This window comes from Notothenia coriiceps, unplaced genomic scaffold (genome assembly GCF_000735185.1).
Source record: "Notothenia coriiceps isolate Sejong01 unplaced genomic scaffold, NC01 NC01_scaffold00037250, whole genome shotgun sequence".
Classification (NCBI taxonomy): Eukaryota; Metazoa; Chordata; class Actinopteri; order Perciformes; family Nototheniidae; genus Notothenia; species Notothenia coriiceps.
In genome coordinates this window covers 11072474-11094529 of record NW_011369951.1, presented here as the reverse complement: position 1 = coordinate 11094529, position 22056 = coordinate 11072474, and the positions used below count along the sequence as shown (strand labels likewise).

At 41.7% G+C, this 22056-nt stretch overlaps 1 protein-coding gene across 4 annotated transcripts in view; it reads left to right on the top strand.

The window, feature by feature from the left end:
* The window catches only part of robo1 (roundabout, axon guidance receptor, homolog 1 (Drosophila)), a 173537-nt gene extending 158066 nt beyond the window's left edge, over positions 1 to 15471 (top strand). For all 4 annotated transcript variants that reach the window (XM_010796292.1, XM_010796291.1, XM_010796290.1 and 1 more), the window contains exons 21-30: positions 1904 to 2058; positions 3999 to 4373; positions 5094 to 5210; positions 6347 to 6491; positions 6761 to 6991; positions 7403 to 7902; positions 8001 to 8210; positions 13324 to 13596; positions 13696 to 13883; positions 14231 to 15471. In XM_010796292.1, coding sequence (XP_010794594.1) covers positions 1904 to 2058; positions 3999 to 4373; positions 5094 to 5210; positions 6347 to 6491; positions 6761 to 6991; positions 7403 to 7902; positions 8001 to 8210; positions 13324 to 13596; positions 13696 to 13883; positions 14231 to 14245 — 2209 coding nt within the window. In that variant the 3' untranslated portion in view covers positions 14246 to 15471. The remainder of the gene's footprint in view (positions 1 to 1903; positions 2059 to 3998; positions 4374 to 5093; positions 5211 to 6346; positions 6492 to 6760; positions 6992 to 7402; positions 7903 to 8000; positions 8211 to 13323; positions 13597 to 13695; positions 13884 to 14230) is intronic.
* Positions 15472 to 22056: the final 6585 nt, after the last annotated feature.

Below are 22056 nucleotides of genomic sequence, written 5' to 3'. Positions count from 1 at the left end.
ATCCTCATCCTACGATGGGCGGAGGAGCATTCATTCCAACCACCAGCTGCCTGCCCATAGCGCTCACCCCCTAAAACATGGGTTAGATAAACATGCACCTACACATAGCCTGTACGGCACACCTTATGCATGTTGTGGAATGGTCGCCATCTGGTACAAAACAGCCGCGCAGACTTAAAGAATTGATGCGTTGGTTAATAACTATGTTGCTATTGCTCCTAATAGATGGCATCATACCGCTTGGAAGATGAATAAAGAGTACTATAGATGCCAGAAAAGAAAGAGGAGACTATGTATTTATGTGTGTTTCCCTTTCTTTACTAAAGGAGTACATGGCGTGTGGTGTGTTTGTGTGTGTGTGTGTGTGTGTGGTTGTGTCCTTGTGTGTGTGTGTGTGTGGTCGTGTCGTGTGTGTGTGGCTGCTGTGTGTTGTGTGTGTGGCCCGTGCTGGTGTGTGCTGTGTGTGTGTTGTGTTGTGTGCCGTTATGTGTGGCTGTGTTGCGTGTGTGTTTGCTTGTTCGCTATCGAGGCGTAATGAATAGTTAGCTTGAGCAATCAGCATGAAGTCCGGATATTATTCCAGTTTCTATGAGTTGAATGCCAATTGCAGGAATGCCCTATGTCAGCTCTGGACAATGGCGCTGTCAATATGAACATGACAACTGCCCGCGGGGTGCATGAAGGAAGCCTATTGTATGATTGTATGTTGCTACCTTGGGTTCGGGCGGCAGGTTTCGTTTGGATATATGACGAAAATGTGTCATTCAAAATGATCCGACAAAAAATGCAGTCACCTGGAGAGGGGGAGAATGAGGGAAAAGCATAATTCAATGCCTAATCAAGTGTTGCGGATTGGGCAACTGTGGTAGAGTTACCCTGAATTCTCTTTGTTATGCCTAGGATGATCGATCCATGAGTAGTGGAAGTGTATTTATTCTTTAACGCTGCTTGGACTTAGCTCCGCGTGATGCTAACAAGTGAGATATTCCTGGGTTGAACAACAGTAGGGATATAGTCTTGCATATTGCCTAAGATTAAGAGATTAAAGAGGTAAAGAGCGGAGCCCAGATACATGGAACAATGTTAGCGCAATGGCAAATGCGCGCAGGCGCGATCATGTGAGACTGCGCGTGTGCCATGTACGGTGGTTTATCTTCTTTTTAGTGCTGGCTTTTAACTTGTTCTCGGGTACTGTGCCTTATGTAAGCCCTAAAAGAGAAAACTTTTAAAATGCATTAAAGATGGCTGCCAGCTGCTGACAACCCGTTTACTCGTAAGCATTTGCTTGGTTCAATGGCCGAGGACTTGTTCAGGATGCACATTTTGCAAATAGCCGAGGGTGAATTTTATCTGGATTGTGTATCAAATCAAGCCGGTTTCGCCTAATGCCTTTATGAGGAGCCCAGGGAAAGTGTCAATCGGACTCGTTGGGCATAGTCAGTGCAAACACAGAGTCTATTGTAGCTGGGGCTGTTGTATATGTGCTCCGTAGGCCTGCTGTTGTGTGTGTGTGTGTGTGCTGTGGCTGGTGTGTGTGTGTGGTTGTGTTGTGTGTGCGGGCCCGGCTGTGTGTGGTGACGCGCGGGAGTGTGGCTGCGGCCGGCATGGGTCGCGTGTGTTGTGTGTGGTGTGTGTGTGTGTGTGTGTGTGTGTGTGGAGTGTGTGGATTCTGCCTGTGTGTTGGTGTGTGTGTGTGTGTGTGTGTGTGTGTGGTGTGTGTTGTGTGTGGCCCAAAGAAAAAAGTACTAAATCGGATTTGTCCTATTCTCAGCTGCTGGATAAATTAACTCAACATAATCCTCTCTTTCAGATATCATGTTTTTGTGGATTTTTCATTTCATTCACAGTGTGGTGTTAGCTCAGCCTCTTACTATTGTTAACTATTTGGTCCATTTTTTTACAGGCCTGGTTTGCTAAACATTGGGGAATCTGCTACACAACCATGGCTGGCAGACACATGGCCAAACTCCTGCTCCAATCACAACGACTGCAGCATGAACTGCTGCACTGCAGGCAATGGCAACAGCGACAGCAACTTGGCAACCTACAGCCGCCCAGGTATGAAGTGTTGACACTTCCATGCGTAGGCAAACACCAAAATAAACACACCTCAAACGCAATGATGCAGTCCTTGACAAAATAACTCTGGAGATAAGAAATGAGGGAGCTGGGGGAATCTGCTGTGAAAAAGGAAGTAGCATCTGATATGTGGGTTAGCTCCCTGGAGAGTTGTTCTGTGTATCTCTCATTTCTGAAGGTCTCCACAAGAAAAACCTGAAGAAATACCGGGATTAAGAGAGGCTGTGTTCTTGTGGTTTTGATTTATTTGAGGTTAGAGTGGAGCTGTTTTAGGCAGGAAATAAAAGGAGCACACTGAGAGGGGCTTATGTCCCTACTCTGTTGCTAATCGAATTGCTTTGCTGATTTCCATACTGTTTTTATAGCCGGTAATGTAATTTCCCGTAAGTGCTCAGTTATTTAAGAAATGTGCAGCGGGCGAGGAGGTCAAGGCTTGACTGCAGACGGTGGCCAGAAGCAGAGGAGGAGAGAATGATAGAGGGAGAAAGGTGCACCTGGAAGACCAGATGGAAAGGGACAGAAAGGATTGATGATGAATAAGTATACTAAAACATATACTGAAATGTATAAGGGGAGTTAGACAGCGGATTGAGATAAAGTTAAGGAAAGAGACTCAGAGACAACCACCAATTGGCCTTTAGTATATTCAGCACTAGTACAGTTGTCAACAAGAGGGAGCAAATATGACCTCAACATGTTTTACATTACCACAAAACAATATATATTATTGTATGCAGACTATGCACACACACACACATAGTGGCCTATCTGAAAAGAGAACAGCGTAACACTTCAGCTTGAATGCTGCAGGACTTGCTATTATTCATTGTAAGCTGTGACCCAAGTCTTAAAACAACCCTATCCTCGGAAACTTGGACTGCAATGAAATGCTTTATGTTCTAAATTATGCACTTTGGGACTATTCCTTCAAGGGCAGCCCATAATTCCTATCCAGCTGTTCGGCCTAATATCCATCCAGACATTGAATAGTTTCTCCTTACTTACAACCTTCCCCAGTGAGGATTAATAATTCATATTTTAGACTTTATAGTCATCAGATTTAGTTTCTTCTTTGTGCTAATCACCCGTCTGAGGTCGAAGTGTTCGACTCTTTCCAAACATGGTGTGAGATGTTTAACAGGGAATAACAGGCTAAAGGCAGCCCTCACCCTTTGCATGACACCCCGCTGTATGACACTAAGGAGCTTGCCAGATGCATGCTTTGTGTGTGTGCCAAACCTAAACTCTGTGAACATTAAGAGGATCACTGAATAGGTGGCAGAGCAAAAAGAAAGGAGTTAATGTGCCTTTATCTCAGCCATAGGGGCGCCTTCACACGTCAACCTTTGAAGTGTCGAGCTGTTCCGTGCCGCTGAAATGTGAGGCGCGCGGCACGAGCGGCGTGCACCTATGGCCGTCCTTGGTATTTACCGCAATGCTGGCTCTCAGATCTGCTGGAGGATTTGAATATTTTATGAGCCAGGGAAAATTGGATCTGTCAGTGGAGCTGTGCTTTTACTGCGCGCCTCATTCCAGGTCTTTGATACAGACATGTATTTTTGTCCCTCTCAATGAAGAGAGAACATAGAGAAACAGAGATGACACCCACATTGAGTCATAGATGAGAGAGGGGGCTGAGCAAAAGCTGTAATAACACCTGTGTCACTCACCTAAAGCAGATCATCGTTTGGCAAGCAAATTGAGACTTTAAACATAAAGAGAGTCCCGCTAGATGGCACGGAGATTTTTCACAGCTTGAAATTATTATCTTAATGCTTTTTGCTTTTGTTTAATAAATGTATTGAGCTCTAGATCAAATGATGCCCTGTTGTTTCAAAGCTTTTACCAAACTGGCATACTGCTCCTAAGCTGATCAGCAGTAGACAAGATTGACTAAATACCCTCCTCATATTCTCCAGCCGACTGCATCGCCAATTATAACAACCAGATGGAAAACAAGCAGACCAACCTCATGGTGCCAGAGTCAGGCGTCTATGGAGATGTAGACTTGTCCAACAAGATCAATGAGATGAAGACCTTCAACAGCCCAAACCTGAAAGATGGCCGCTTTGTAGGGCCTGGGGGCCAGCCGACACCATACGCCACCACCCAGCTCATCCAGTCCTCCATCATGGGCAACCACGGTAACCCCGACAGAGGAACCGGAGGCCTCCTGGGTGGAGGGGAGATGAATGAAAAGCACTGCTGGAAGCCCCCCTCACACCAGCAGCAGAAACAGGAAATGGGCTCCCAGATGCAGTACAACATCATGGAGCAAAACAAGCTGAACAAGGGTGAGTGTGGAATACAGAAGCCATGGCTGCAGAGGTCCACTCCGATCCATGATCTTCCTCCGCTTCATTTCCCCCCTCCGTTCTCTCCTCTCCCGGCTCTTTCCGCCTCACTGGTGAAGCCTGTGGAAGAGTTTCAAGCTCATATTTTCCTTGGTTCTTTCTCGCTCCTTTTCAGTCAACATATACATCATCGCTCTTTCTTTCTGCCTGTCTGTATGGCATTCATGTAACCTCTCATCACCCTCCATGCAATCATGTGCAATTTTTCGCAGCTAAATGTGAGCCAGGCCTGAATTGCTGTCATTGTATGGTATCTTGGTTGTCTCTTTGTGATGAAAGCAGGTGTGAGGACTTATCTTTGGTGTCAAATTTCAAAATGAAAGACAAAGATAACTCTTGGATCTTTAACCGCTTTGAACAAAGCTATCATCACCTTGTTGTACCTGCAGAAAGGATCCACATGTGGCGTGACAGTTTTAAGAATTGTGTGCAGATACTGCATGTGTTCACATACTCACCTATAAATGATAAAGCTTCAACTGCATGCCTCGTGTGTAACACTATACACTGTGCTAAGTGGTTTTGTACTTCTGATCAAAAATAATGTCCTTCATTTCCTTGCTCAATACAAAGTGGATGCTTTGCTTCAAAGTGTTTTGAGTAGAAGCAAGGTATCTGCCGGAGGCCATACTAACCACACACTCCATTCTCCCAAATCAGACCGCTACAGAGGAGGTGACAGCCCTATGCCTGCCACCATCCCCTACAACCAGACCCATGACAGTCACACTGGAGGCTCCTACAACAGCTCGGACCGAGGCAGCAGTAGCACCTCCGGTAAGAGCATTGGGGAATGACTAAAAAAAACAAGTTGCAGGAAGGGCATTCAGAGGTTATCAAGTTGAGTCTGTGCTAATAATTGTACTAGGTTTGTTCGCAGTTTTGTTTTTGATGAACTGCCAAATGTTTCCGGTTTATTGTTATTGCAACCATATAATCATATACAAGCCTGTAGCTTTATTTGAAAAATCCCAGTATTCCCCAAAAGCAATAAATCACTTTGATATGCTAATAATGCATGCTTTAAAATGGTAATTTGATTAATTACCATGTCAGCCTATCTTGAAACGAAATTGAAAGGGAGATGCCTTTAGAAAATAGAAAAATGCAGAACAAAAGGAGAAGAGGAAACTGACAACAATGCCTTATAACAAAGGCACCGTAACATAACACCATGCCCAGCATTTGCTGGCTTTTATGCAATGTCATCCAATGGATGTTTAAAAAATGTTTGCTTTAAAGGAACCTTTTCTTTTATTAATTCAGTTTTTCGTTTTTTTCTGATTTCTTACACATTTCTCGGTTTGTACCTGCTTAGTTTGCATTGCTTTCGTTAATTGGCTTTACTTTAATTTCAGTGAAGAGCATCTTTATTTCACCAGAGCCTCAATCCGTCTGCAGACAAGGACAAATGATAACTCATTGTGGATGGCATGCAACACTGCCACCTTAATGCCATGTATCCATTCTGATATTGCGTTTGAAGTTCAAGCCATTAAGGAGAAACCTTCAGTGCTCGCTGCACCTCACAGCTCATTGGTTCACAATTCTAATAGTTTGGTATTAATTGGACCCTTTTCTGCCGTTATTATTCCTACCTTGCCTCTTGGTACTGCATAATACCGCTGTAGGGAAATGACTGTTTTATAGTATTTCCAATCATTTAGTAGCTAAGAGGTATGTGTGCACACTTCCTTAACAGTGGAGGGTTGCATTAGCCTTTGCACTCTTGCATTTAACATTATCATTTCTTTGTTAGCCAGTCTTTTTATTGCATTGTATCTGCTGTCAGTTCCTTATGTTGGAATTTCGTCAACATTAATAATTGATTTTCAGAGATGGAGCATATATAAGTATATATGTCTGGAGGTGTCTTGCGATTGACAGAGTGCTTTTTTCTCATTTTTGAGCAGGGAGTCAGGGTCAAAAGAAGGGAGTGCGCACCCCCAAACTACCCAAACAGAGCACAATGAATTGGGCTGACCTTCTACCCCCTCCCCCTGCAAACCCACCCCCAAGTCGGAGCACAGAGGAGTACTCGCTTTCCATGGATGAAAGGTGGGACATGTCTGCACAGACAGACAATCTGACAGGCATGCACACATTGTATTTAAATACTAGTTGATTCTTCTTGCCTTTTCTCCTGTTTCTCGCCTCATTTCAAGCATTTGCCTCAAGGGTTTTCTATCTATTAGTGCTAGGCTCATGTCAAACCTTGATAGAAAGGTGCCATGAATATTTAGTTTATGTTTTCCTGGCTTCAGTATACAAAAACATGTTTTTTTTTGGTGATATGACAGTAATGAGGCTCATTTCTCTGTTGGCAGTTGTGAACCAGACATGCAGTGCCCCATGCCCCCCTCTCACATGTACCTGCAGCCTGATGAGCTGGAGGAGGAAGAGGAGATGGAGAGGGGCCCCACTCCTCCCATCCGAGGAGCAGCCTCTTCCCCTGCAGCTGTATCTTACAGTCACCAGTCCACAGCCACCCTCACCCCCTCCCCCCAGGAAGAGATGCAGCCGATGCTCCAGGATGCACCTGACAACCATGAACGCAGGTACACTTGCATGATGTCTACTACCCCAACAAGTAAAACAACTCAGACATAGACCAATTTCACAAAAGCAATTCTTAGGTTTTAGATACATTTCTTACCTTCAAAGGAACCATTTATTTCACATCATTTCATTGCATCATTCAAATCAACCTGCACTGATTTGAAAGTTTGTCAAGTTGTGAGCAGTACCTTGCATTTGTTGATGCACCAATAAATGAAGACATCATACATTTAGTATTACATTTGCAAACATAAGCTATTTTTAAAATGGATTTGAAGTATATTTGATTGGCACAAATATGCTATATGAGCAGTGTGGTCTCATTGTTATTGGCTGGTGCATTTTACTTTTCTCACATCATTTAATTGAGAAATGGGTTTCTGATTGTATTGGTTCTTCCCCTTTTGCAGGCGCCACACAGTGAGCCCCCCACCCCTTCACATGCCCCACTCTCCTTCACACACATATGGGTACATCCCCAGCCCGTTGGTTTTGGACACTGATGGCATGGATGAAGATGACGATATATTGGAGGAAGAGGAGGAGGAGGGTGACGAGACAGATTCAGAGGTGGCCAAGATGCACTACCACCACACCCACCCCCACACACACCCCCACCACCCCCAGATGCATCCACGAAGGTTGCTGCTCCGAGGGCTTGAACAAACGCCTGCGTCCAGCACCGGCGACCTGGAGAGCTCCGTCACCGGCTCCATGATCAACGGATGGGGGTCGGCTTCTGAAGAGGATAATGTCTCTTCAGGGAGGTCCAGTGCCGTCAGCTCATCAGACGGATCCTTCTTCACTGATGCTGACTTTGCTCAAGCGGTGGCTGCAGCTGCAGAGTACTCAGGCGTCAGGGTGGCCAAATATCCACACACACTGGGCCCAGAAGTCGGAGGAGCGTCAGGTGGGTTTTATGAAGGTGCCCAAATCCGCAATAAATGTTACTGTAAGACATGTGAGGAATTGTGAAAGTAAACTGTTCCTGTGTTTATTTTTCCTCAGCACGAAAATACCAAATAAACCCGTCAGGCCACCGTCCCAGCAGCCCGGTGTCCACTGACAGTAACATGAGCATGGCAGCTGTACACAGGAGGCCTCCTAAGAAGCAGAAACAGCATCCAGCGGCTCATCCAGCGGCTCATCCAGCAGCTCATCCAGCGGCTCATCCAGCGGCTCATCCAGGAAACCAGCGACGTGAAGTCTATAATGAAGGTAAACATGGATTAATTATTATAAAAACACAATAATTCAAAGTTCAAACTACTTTCAAAACAAAAACATCTTGTGTACAGTATGTTGATGCTAATAGATTCCTACCCAAATATTTAATGTTAATTGAGCATTTTCTTTCTACAAATATATCTTGTTACCAGCCACAATTAATATTATTATTTGGATAATATTTCTTACTGCACGTGGACATGTTTTGTCACCATGATAGATACAGTCAGAAAACATGTATTTTTTTCCCACTTAAGGCCTCTGAACTGATTCTTTCTAGCGGCTGGATGGTCTCTACTTAAGCACGATGTAAATCTACATTTCAAGACTAATGATTAATTTATCAAGAATAAATCTAAATGTATGTTGTGGCATATGATATAGGGTTCATTATTGCAACTACATAATCTACCATATTTTTGAAACTTTAAAATAGTATTAGTATGAACTAAGTTTAGTACAAACTATGTTTGTCTGTAAATGGTTTTAATTACTTTATACAGCCACCAGACTAATAGACAGGCATGGAACAATACTAACAGTTGAGTTCTGTCCCACAAGTACACAGATGGCCAGTTTGTATCAATGACTATGTCTCTATTCCCTCTACAGAAATGTTGGGTAAAAGTGCCGTTTACTGTGATTTAGTGTAAATAACTGAGTATGGGTGTGCCATGAGCCAGGGCTTTAATCTTCTCTCATGTGTTCATGCACATGCATACATGGCATCATTCCTAATCTGTGACAGTGCTGAACAGATCGGGCAAGTGGTGGGCTGGAGGCCAGGGCCATGGTGGGGACGACTGGAGGGGGGGTGGTCTCCAGGGAGCTCTGTCCAGCTTGGGTCTGCTGACACTGGGATGTCTCTCCACTCTAGCCACTAATGAAATTGATCCAGGTGCTGGCTCTCACTGAAGTGCCACCTTCAAGAGCCGGACATAAACCAAACAGGGGCTAAATACCGGAGCAGCTGCACACGGAAGGGAAAGCTTTAACCTTGTTAAGAGAAAGAGCAATTGACTTTTAAAGCATAACTCTTAACAATACACATGCTAGCAGTGGAACACCACTTATTCTAGCTGTTTCCTTAATGCTTTGATCCTGTGGATATGTATTTCCTGTTGTATTTCTCTGCATGTGTGTGTAGGCGCTCACTCTGCAGTGTACAGTATGTGCTTTCCCAGAGCTGGCTCTCCTCTTAGTGTCAGGTGTCCTTGAGTGTTGGAAGCACTTGACAGGGAGATTTAATATCCAGCTCACTGGGAGCCAGACCAGCTATATCACTGCAGAGAATCCAACCCACCCAACCTCCGCCTTCTGCCATCATCCTTATATCCAGGCTCCTTCCCCATCTACTGCCCCTCCCTTTGGAGTGATCTCTCCATCCCTCTCGACTCTCCCCTCTTCTCCCGTGCTCCCCTCCGTCTTTGTTTGAGCAGCGAGGGGGCGGACTGACAGCTATGCAGCTCTGTCTGTCCATCAGTCCTCCTGCTGATTGCATTTGATCTGAATGGATTGTTTTTCATTTGGAGGTTATTGCCTCCCCTGCCCCCCCCCCTGTCTTTCCTTCAACCCCCACCCTTCATACCCCTGTCTGTGGTCTAGAACACTGGTGCTGAGGTGTTAGGTGAGATTTTATGAAATGTTAAGAAGGATAGTAACAACCCAAAACACAATGTGTATACCTTTGTTTCTGTAGGTTATTGTATGTCACTGTACCTTTCCAATTTCTGCAGACTGGACTACTATCCCAGCGCATCACTGTAAATACACATACATACCATCAGTTAAGGTGACAGTTTAACAAATGGATCAGCAACCCCCCTAAGACCCAAACAGCCTCCCTTCCCCACCCCTTTCTGACCTACTCATTTCACTCCTGTTTGCTCAGTGGATTTGGAAACTCCCAAGTTATATTCCCCTCATGATTCATATTGTGTTTGACTCAAATACCTTTGTCTACCTTCTGTGAACTTAACCCTTCCCTGTCTCTTTTGATCTGTCTCAGTCCCGTCTGCCTAATTAACCACGGGGCCATCCAATACACCCTCCTTGGCAAGCCCGGAGACACTTTTCAGACCTGAGCTCTGTCCTCGCCCATATTTCCTCATAAATCTAACAGGCACTGTGCTCCTCCCTCGTAGTGAGCCATATCTCACAGACTGTGGCATTGATCGGACTTACACTGAGGCAGGACTCAGGAGGCAAGAGAGATATTAAAAAACTGCAGACACCCCTTTGCTGTATGATATTGACTGGCCCCTTTTTTGTATTCAGGAGGAGAGTATGGAGGTAGAGGATAATCAGAAGAGTGTATTGGAGCTGCTTGATTCCGCCAACAAGACAAAGCAAAGACATCACCTGCCTCATTAGCCTCTCAAGTGTAAAAATGGGAATAAAAGCTTTGATTTTCCACAAGTCCAGTGTGCCACAATCGAAAAACAGAGACTATCCATGCCATGAGTCTTTTAATTTATGGAATATAATAGTCATAGTATAATGTTTCATAATGATGTCAAAAGATAAATCCCAATACTCACAAAAAATGTTGTAAAAAAAGGTCTTAAAACAATGTCATGTAATACTATGCCACTTAAAAAGCGAAAATCTTAGTATCATAGTGCAGTCATTGTATTCACTACTATGCATTAACTAAAGACCATCTTGCAATGGAATAACGCTAGACGTGAAGCCAAGTCGGCCCACATCCATCTCCAAACACTGCCTTTTTTTTTAATCTACAGTGGGGCAAAAAAGTATTTAGTCAGCCACCAATTGTGCAAGTTCTCCCACTTAAAAAGATGAGAGGCCTGTAATTTTCATCCTAGGTATACCTCAACTATGAGAGACAAAATGAGAAAAAACAAATCCAGAAAATCACATTGTCTGATTTTTAAAGAATTTATTTGCAAATTATGGAGGAAAATAAGTATTTGGTCAATAACAAAAGTTCATCTCAATACTTTGTTATATATACCCTTTGTTGGCAATGACAGAGGTCAAACGTTTTCTGTAAGTCTTCACAAGGTTTTCACACACTTTTGCTGGTATTTTTGGCCCATTCCTCCATGCAGATCTCCTCTAGAGCAGTGATGTTTTGGGGCTGTCGCTGGGCAACATAGACTTTCAACTTTCAACTTTCAAGATTTTCTATGGGGTTGAGATCTGGAGACTGGCTAGGCCACTCCAGGACCTTGAAATGCTTCTTACGAAGCCACTCCTTCGTTGCCCGGGCGGTGTGTTTGGGATCATTGTCATGCTGAAAGACCCAGCCACGTTTCATCTTCAATGCCCTTGCTGATGGAAGGAGGTTGTCACTCAAAATCTCACGATACATGGCCCCATTCATTCTTTCCTTTACACGGATCAGTCGTCCTGGTCCCTTTGCAGAAAAACAGCCCCAAAGCATGATGTTTCCACCCCCATGTTTCACAGTAGGTATGGTGTTCTTTGGATGCAACTCAGCATTCTTTCTCCTCCAAACACGTCTAGTTGAGTTTTTACCAAAAAGTTCTATTTTGGTTTCATCTGACCATATGACATTCTCCCAATCCTCTTCTGGATCATCTAAATGCTCTCTAGCAAACTTCAGACGGGCCTGGACATGTACTGGCTTAAGCAGGGGGACACGTCTGGCACTGCAGGATTTGAGTCCCTGGCGGCGTAGTGTGTTACTGATGGTAGCCTTTGTTACTTTGGTCCCAGCTCTCTGCAGGTCATTGACTAGGTCCCCCCGTGTGGTTCTGGGATTTTTGCTCACCGTTCTTGTGATCATTTTGACCCAACGGGGTGAGATCTTGCGTGGAGCCCCAGATCGGGGGAGATTATCAGTGGTCTTGTATGTCTTCCATTTTCTAATAATTGCTCCCACAGTTGATTTCTTCACACCAAGCTGCTTACCTATTGCAGATTCAGTCTTCCCAGCCTGGTGCAGGTCTACAATTTTGTTTCTGGTGTCCTTTGACAGCTCTTTGGTCTTGGCCATAGTGGAGTTTGGAGTGTGATGTTTGAGGTTGTGGACAGGTTACTTTTATACTGATAACGAGTTCAAACAGGTGCCATTAATACAGTTAATGAGTGGAGGACAGAGGAGGCTCTTAAAGAAGAAATCTTGTTTGTTTGTAGGTGACCAAATACTTATTTTACTGAGTAATTTACCAATTAATTCATTAAAAATCCTACAATGTGATTTCCTGGATTCTTTCCCCCCATTCTGTCTCTCATAGTTGAGGTATACCTAGGATGAAAATGACAGGCCTCTCTCATCTTTTTAAGTGGGAGAACTTGCACAATTGGTGGCTGACTAAATACTTTTTTGCCCCACTGTATATGTATATGACTACCCATCAATAAACCGTTCTGACAGCATGGTTGTGATGTTATTGCAAATATAAACACCTGAAAAAGAGCTAAAAAGAAAAGCTGCTACAGGACCACGTATTACAACAACACACAGAGATACACAGTGAAGACTACACCATACATCGTGTTTAGTCAAGAGTATAAGATAGCCTTCGGAATTCAAGCAAGGTGTAAGAGTTGGCACTTGAAATGTTTATCAACAACTAATCATATGTGGATTATAGGTCTGACCGCAGACAAACCATCCTTCAGGTCGGATGCTGATTACAAGATGAAAATCCATCGATTGGGGGCATGTTGTTAGGATGGTGAAATGTGTACGAGACCAGGCGGCCCACTGGCCTAATATGAATAATGGCTCAAGGACAAGCAGCATTGATTCATCGACAGGGGAAGTGGAGCAGTTCAGAGAACCAGCTGCTGACCGTCACACCCCCGTCTTCCTCCCCTCTTTCTCCTCTCTTGCGTCTTGCACAAATGTCATAACTCTCAGATTTGGCCTCCCTAATGTAATCTGTTGTGTTTACTGTCGGCACGGAGGAGTCTCCGCTCGGCATAGCTATGTGCAGAGCTCTGAGTGTATGTACACACACTACAGCTGTGTTTGTGTGTCACCTTGCAGGTGTGAGACAACTGAGCTACACACGATGCACACAAGTTACATGAGCCCACTTTATGTTGTTTCCACATTTGTTTTTGATGTCTGTTTAATGTGTTCTTGGTTCCTGTGTTTATTCTTCAGATCTCCCTCCTCCGCCCATCCCACCTCCTGCAGTGCTCAAGTCACCTACACACCCGTCCAAGGCAGTCTTGGAGGGCCGGGGAGTTTCCCCCAAAGCAGTTGAAGGTCGAGACAAGAGAGGAGGAACCGGGGGCTACCAGCTTAGAGAGGGTTCGGACACCAGAACCAGCTCCTCTGAGCGCAGAGAGGCTCAGGAGAGACAAAGGACTGCTCATGGAGGGAAAGGGACTAAACATGAGGGTAGCACCGCCAGCAAGGCTCGCCAACATGCAGGTACAACAGCAAATACCATGTGGCCCCTCAATGCTGTTTGCAATGTTTTTGATTAAGCAAGACTCAATACCTTCCTAAAACTGTTCTTTGACCCTTCAGAGGACATTCAGCCCTATAGCCGACCACAGTTCCCCACAGTCAACAGCCCCCGGGACCCCAGCTCCTCCAGCTCCATGTCTTCCAGGGGCTCGGGGGGGCGGCGGAGAGGAGAAGGGGGCCGCAGGAACCCTGCAGACATGAGCCTCAACACCACGGGGGCCTTCCAACCAGGAGATGAAGAGTCTGAGGTGCATATATGCCTCAACAGTTGTGAATATGGCATTACCTATGTCAATATCTAAATTGGGTGCATTTTTTAATAATTGTAACTTGGATATACAGTACATAGGAAAAATAAAATGCAATTTTTTTAAATAACCTTAAACCTTGTTCCACATTAATCTACTGTATTGCCTTGCTACTTATTGCATATATCAGGATCTGAATCAGAAACAGGTTTATTATCAGTTAGGTTAACACACACACGAGTAATTTGACTTGATGTTGTATACATGATATAAAAATATCTGTTAGTGACGATCTTTAGCTCTGGTTATGAAAGATATGTTAACCATTTTTTTTCTATTTTTTACAGATGGTAGAAAGCTGAAGAACAGAAGAAGAACTGTCCTGATTTTCCAAGAGTGGAGCACCATTCTTTCTCTTACAATTTTAAATATTTCAGTATTTCACCATCATGTTGGCTGCCATTATACTGTACATCAGTAGTGTTTCTTTACATCTGGAAAACAGACCAATGCTTTTTTTTCTAAATTATCATTTTCTATGTCCATTTAAAAAAAAAAAAGGAGTGTCTGAAGATAAAAGAATGGTGCATTGAAAACAAAATACGCAGTAGTATATTTATGTTTAATTCCAATGCAATATGGAGAGAAATCCTGCTCCAGACATTGACATGACTCTGCTTGCCTCGCCAAGAACTTTGGAGAGCCAATACAGATATTACTGTAATAAAAAAGCTGCAAGCAGAGAGGGGTGGACTGTCTGTAAATATACGTGTATACATGATGTCCTCTTGTTTTACCCACTGTGGTACCTCAAATTTGTCTTCCATGTTTTATTTTGCGAATTCTAATTTTATTATGCCAGTAAATATAATTATTTTTATCATTTCCATCCATGTTGTAAATTGCTATATTATTTAGCTGCCCCAAGAAAGTGCCACTTTGGGATTTCTTTTTTCTTTTCTTTTCTTTTTTGTAATGCACTGTTATGTTTCGTGTTGTTGTCAATGTTTGTTATTTGTTTTACTTTGGTTTTAAAAGCACAATCACTAAACTTTATTTTAAACCATTCTATCTATTAACCTTTTTGTCTTACTGGAAGAAAACAGGTATGACAAAAGAGTCTAGTTAATCCTGATGATGACGATGATAATGATGTTGGTAAAGGTTGCTGTTTACGAAGGCTGTGCTTGAAAGGAGACTCCTTGCGTTGTGATTGTCACCCTCTCCAGTTCTGACGCTAGATCAAGTGATTAAAAAAAGACAGTTAATGTGAGTCATAGCTGCAATGTATATATCTTTTTCGCATTGACCATAAACTCAGCTATTGCACATTAATCTAAATGGTTATGTTGTCTACTAATGCACTTAAACGAATGTCAAATACAGGAAATAAGAGTCACTTTGGGAATCTGGAGAGGTTGTAATTGGACAAGAAGAGTCTCTTTTCTTGATAAGACGGTGGTGGCGGACCCCTGTTTTTAAGGAGGAAGGGTGCTGTTGTTTATTCATAGGACATCTGCAAACATTTGTTTCGTAAAGCAAAAATGTAAAAGAACAAAAAAAAAGATGAATAAAAAAGTTCAAACTATGTATGTGTCTTTGGATATTTATCTTCATTGAGAGAATGAGACTGATCTTGTTTTCACCTACATTAACAAATTCCACAATCTTCTATCACACAATATTTATGAAACTAATCTGTATCCTAAGCCCATTCTTTGTTACTGTAGCCATAAATAAAAAACAGGGGAAAAAAAGTTTAGTTTTTATATTAGGTATTTTTACTGCAGAGAATTTCATGTATGTCAATGGGTCATTTGTGATTCTCATATCAAATAAGTCATAGCATGTCATGGAAATATGAAAGGTTTGTCAAAGAGTAGATAACAAAAAGAGATTCAAAAAAAGGTCCTAGTAGCATGTCATTAAAACATTGATATTATATTAAAAATGTTATCATATGTCATGTAGAAAAAGTAATAGTATTATATTTCAAAGAATGAAAAAAGGGTAATTTTATATAAGGTCATAGTAAAGTATTTACTATTATAATATAAACAAAAGATGTAATCGAAACGCATACTACAGTAGGTCATAATAAATGTCATAAAGAGTCAAACAATAGTATTGAAAATATAATGGATAAGTCATATTATGTCAAGAGGTCATAGTATGTTACAAAACAATCATAACAAGTCTTAATGGGCTAGATGTTTTTTCTGGACAATAACAGAGTTGTATGACAATACACAATTGTGGGCGACACATTCAATATTAAGATCAATTTATTGTTGTCTTAGTATTATTACCATATTAAACAAAGCAGGATTATAATTATTTCGTGACATGAACAGAAAAAAACAATTGAAATGTCTAATAAATCATAATTGTGTCATAATCCATGAATGCAAAGTACACTATTATCTATGGAGATATGAATACAATTAATGTATTTATAGCCTTAACTTATTTATTAAAGCTAAAATTGAAAAGCATCATAACAAAGCTCAAAGTCATTTCATCCATTGTAATTCAATTTAGAGATCTTCAGAGCTGGCTTCACCCGAGAGGACACTCTGGGCCTTCCTCATTTCACTAATTTCCCCTCCTCGACTCCTTTCCTCGTGTCTTAGTCCCGCCCACAGGAGATGCGATCGGAGGAGCCGAGGAGGGGAACCGAGGAGAGAGGAGGGGAAGCAGCAGGCGGTTAGAGAAATGAGAACTCCTCTCCTCTGAGCGGTCATTTTAAAGAGACATCCATTAATGATGACAGGAGGCACAGCAGCCCTCTGTCTGATGGACAGATATGTTCATGACGACTTATATATTTACTTTTAATTCATTCACAGTGCGGTATAATGAGACAATAACAGGCTACAGATGCGGACATACACACACACACACACACATACACACACACATATATATATTTATATAAATATATACAATTTCAGAATCAAACAAGTATGAGAGCACTCAAAGCATAATAACGTAACACTATCAGAGACTGGATATCGATTACATGTCCTTCAACATGGCGCGCCGAAAACCATTTCCGGGTTACTACCGGAGGACCGAGGAGTCGAGGAGTCGAGGAGTCGAGGAGGGGAAATTAGTGAAATGAGAAAGGCCCTACAGTATGTGCTTCCAGTCAAGGAGGAAACTATCAATATCCTTGGCTCAGAGGCTAATCAACCATGTATGTACAGTAGCTATCAAATGTATTACCTAATGCCAATTCCATTAGTGTTCTCCATTACTCACAATATCACCCTCCCATGTCATTCAGTAAAGACATTTGGAGCAATCGAGGAAAGCTAAAACTAACGGTGAAGGGATTATATTCAATTTGACAGGCCTAGATTGCTGCCAATTAGGCGTAAGGAGGCTTCAATGAGGTTATATAAGAGAGCCAATACAGTGCTCATCTTATTTCTCATCACTCAGTAGCAAGTGGGATAGCTGCTGATGCAGCCAAACAAAATATCCATAAAATCAGAAGATGACATTGTCGCCACACAGCAACACTTGACAGCAACTTATCCTAATTGGAGACCAAAATATATTTAGTTCCAGTTTATTGCATCTAACCTGCCTACTGCTTGTTCTCACAGAGGCAATATCCTGGCCTATGGGAGTCTTTAATGTCAACCACTGTCGGTCTGGCTTATTCAAACACCAGTGAGGGAAATTGAGAGGTCGTTGGTCCCTTTTATACTCCCTCCTGAGCCTCAAAGAACTGGAAGTCCTTTTTTTACAAGCTAATGACTAGTGTTGCCCAACTCAACATCACGGAGCCTCAAGAGAGACAGCTGCTGAAAGCCATCACGCTGATGGCATATTCTGAGTCCACTAGACTATTTGATCATTTAAAAAATATATTTAATCTGTGTTGTTGATGAATATTTTGAAATGTAAAAATATGGAAATGTAGTGTAAGTTAATTGAATACAAAAAAATGCAGCATTTATACCTTTAATGTATACACTGAAATAATCAAAAGACTAAAGACAAAAATAATTATTGTTTTCAGTAATGTAATGTTTATGATAAGCTATGCTAATGATGGTTTCAGAATTCCCACTCCCCCTCCTCCTCCATTCTCTCCGTTTTTGGAGGTCCCCTCCCCCCGCGTTCCCCCAGGTGTTCTCTAATAAGCACTTTTCTAAACAAGAACTAAATAATTTGGAATAGGGGACAGCATCCCCTTATGCCTCCATCCATCATTTTAATGAGTGGAGGTGTGTCCATGCGCCACAATGAGATGCAGGTGATTAAGGATATAAGGGGGACACATTTGCTGCCAGGGGTTTCCACCCCATAATGGCATGAATATGCCATGAGGCTGGATGGTGTTTGATCTGGTCCTTACAGTTACTCTACCTGTGTGCTCGAGGGAAGGCTCAGAAGTGTAATGGCATGCGTTACAACATTAGAAAAGGTGGAAGGGGAGTGTGTGTGCACATTAGTATATTGTTATTTTTGTCCTTGCTTCATTTAAAGGTGTTTTCATAAAATGCATGAAACATATCAGCGACATTGTGCCTACAATAATGATGGTGTATATACAGCCTAATACTATAGACTGGGGTTGGGAAACTGGGCAATTGTTATCAACTAAATTGTTTAATATAATGGTCTTCCCCAAAAAACATATCCCCTAACCCTTTTACAATGTAATGCTGCATAATAGTTTTGTTATAAAGATAAAATACTCAGTTGATAGTCAATCCGGTAAAACCCATGTATGGCAACTTTATTAATAATGACTTTATGGTTTAGGCTGTTTTCCAGCCCTCTTACTGTGAACAATTGATAATGTGATCATGTTTTCAGGTTTTATTCTATTTGTTGCATAAAAAGAAACATCACCATGGGCTCTGGGAAATATTTTACACTTAGTAACATTTAATATCCCAAACAAGAAGTTGATTAATTAGGAAAATAATCAGCAGTTCAATCAGTCATGAAAATAATTGGTCAGTTTTAATTATTGCAAAAAAGTGTTTAATTATCAGTTTGTAAAAGTAGATTTTTTCGCACCAATATTTGTAATATGATATGTATAGATGTAAAAAATAATTGAGGGCAAATCAGCATCACCGTCTTTCAAGCTTACAAAGAAGAGAATGAAAGAGCATCATTTTCATGAAAGAAGTTTAGTCATGCACAAAATATTTTGTCAGGATTAAAAATGTCGTTATCAGTTTGAGGCCTAATTACTCTGTAAAGGAACATGCTGAACATGAACACATGTGTAAAGTCTGTACAGTTTGCTAACCTGTCCTTCTCTTTGCACTTCCTTCTTTATCCCTTTAGTGTTTCAGTTTATGCAATCAATAATTTAAACTGCTGTTGCTTTCAACCCAGTCCCAGCAGCCAGAATCTAATTTCTTTTGTGCACATTCAGGCTGTCTCTCATTTCTGATCGCCAAACTGCTTCATTAACCTCCTTCCCAAAGTACGAGGCAATTAAGTGAACAGCTGTGCACTGTCTGACAACTCAGCTTACAGTCGCTTTCCTCAGCGAGAATGCCAGCCAGGAACCCGCCATCCCAGGTGCTCAGTCTGCAGACAGCTTACCAGCACCTCTCCACAGCCATTTACACTACAGCTGCAGGTCAAACGCCACCTCTTCAGACAATCAATCAAAACTCATTTACGTTTAATGATCTCACCAACCGACTCATCACAATTTCACATCATTACAAAAAGTTGTTTCTAATCAATGTTAAACACTTAGGCTTGTTTCAACTTGTGAAAACTGAAGTGAGAGGATTTATTGTAAAAGATAGGCGTCAGTGGTGCAACTGCCAGACTTAATGAGAGAGGGAGAGCGGAACACAGCCAAATACCAAGTTTTTTTAATAACTGGGAAGTAATCTGCGTGATTTGTACATCCATTTGTCACTTAGCCAGTCATTCTAACCATCCTTATTTAGTGCCTATGGGTCCGCACAATTAACCCAGAGGAAAATGGCCTCCTCATGCCGTCAGCTGGAATCTTCCCTCCCTCAGCTTTACTCTGCCGTCCTCTTTGCATCTGTAAGCACATCGTCATACGTTTAATATTACCAAAGTGTAATCACTTTAATTGAGATTTTATTAAAGTGCTTATGATAATTATTAAGACTGTTATAAACCATTAGATTAATATGATACATTTACTAGAGGCACTGCAATCAGCACCCTGAAAAGCAAAATTAGACAGCCAACAAAAACTCAAAAGAGGCCAGATACACTTTGGCAAAAATTCAAATTTGATTATCAAAACTTGAAAAATATACTCCTTACTGCAAATGTACATTGCAGCACTCAAACCATGTACAGATAAAACACCCTTAAGGAATTTTGTGGTTAGCATTTAGTATCATTGACATCATTTTGAAGTTAATACTGTAATTAGCTCTGAAAGATGAAGGTGAAGTGTTATATGAAGACTACATAACAAATCACCTGGAAACCAAAACTAAAAGAGAGTGGAATTCCAGCACTATTGAGCTGGAGCAGTTAAAACACAAACATACTGAAAGAAAATATCAGCTTGATTCTGCATTCAGAAACATAAGAGTCCAAACACCAACACCAAATATATGGAGAAATCCATCGAACCCTTTCATCTCATTAACTCAAGTGATTGTTTGGCAGCATTTTGCTTAGTAATAGCTAATGCTATTATTTTGATAATAAAATGAGCAAGTGATAATCATAATTGTTGGTTTATTTGGTTATTTCTCAATAAACAACAAATTATAAAATAAAATCTATTGGAACACTAAATATACACATTATGGAAATTGAGACACCATAGAAAGAATGCAACCAAATGGGAATGTACATTTTTGGAAAAATGCAGGCAATTAAACATGGAACTTTATTATATTTAAAAACAGGCAAGCTTGTTGATTTGCAACTTTGGGCTGCAACCAGGGAGGCTAAAGGCATCAGCGGGGATAAAAGCATTCTAATATAATTTTGCAAATTAGTGTTCATTCTATTTTCTCCACCCCCTGCTTTCCTAATGCTCCTGTCCAAAACAATACTCTTCTTTTACAAATATGATTGATTTCTGCTAAACTACTACACTTTACAATAGAACACTAATGAAAAGCCTTCCTCACACAGAGGAAAACACATGTAGGTGTGTGAATCTGCCACCCATTCATTTCCCTGTGAATTCAAAGAAACCCATTAGAAGGCTCTTGTCTAAGTCAACATGTCAAGGTATACCTATTATGACAGTATTGAAATAACCCTTGAACCCAGGTGAATACTCCCCAAGGTTAGGAATGCTTGATGTAAACATAAAATCACACCATTCAAAAGTGACACGTTTACATAAAAGCTTCGCTGAACGCGCTCAACAAAACACTGACACCACCAATCATAGAGGCTAAATGTAAATGATGATAGACAAAAGGCCTGCCAGTGCTTGATGTTCAGTGAGGGCGCATAATGGGAATAAATGAGGGTGTTTTCTTAGTCAAATGACCTGGGGAGTGCTTGTGATTTGAATGGCTGGTGTTCTTCAGGTATTGATGAATGGAAGGTGAGGACAAGGGTGAACTGGCTGTGGAGGTATTACAGGGAGGGAGGATCCAGGCGGTGGGGTTTAAAGGGTGTGGGGACCTTTAGATTCATCCTGCCTCTTCTCCACCCTCTCTGTCTTTCTATCTTTCCATTGCTGACTGACTGAGTGGGGGCGTGGGGGGGGGCAGTGGTGAGACATTGTGCTTTGTGTGGCCTCAGGGCTTTTTTCTCTTCACATAAGACGGCTGATGTGCTTGTGTTGCAATCTTAAACTGTTGTTTTACAACTCGGCCATTTTTCTCTTTCATGACTGTGACCTACTGGAGAGCAACAGCTAAACGCTTCCACTTTCATTTATCTTTTTATTTGATATGTTTTTATTCTAACCAATTATTTAAAGTAGATAAGGGGAGTGATGACTAACGACAGGGCAGCATCATATGACTGGCTTGAGGTTGTATGTTATTTGACTGCACTATACTTCTAGATCGTGTCCAGAGCTTGTTCTATCGATTATTATTGTTCTCCCCCTCAAAAAAGACTAATGAGCACAGAGAATTCCACTAGAAAGGTTAATACAATATTGAAATGTCAGGAGATTAATGATATTGTTCTTTCTTCCTATGGTCATGTAGGAGAGGGT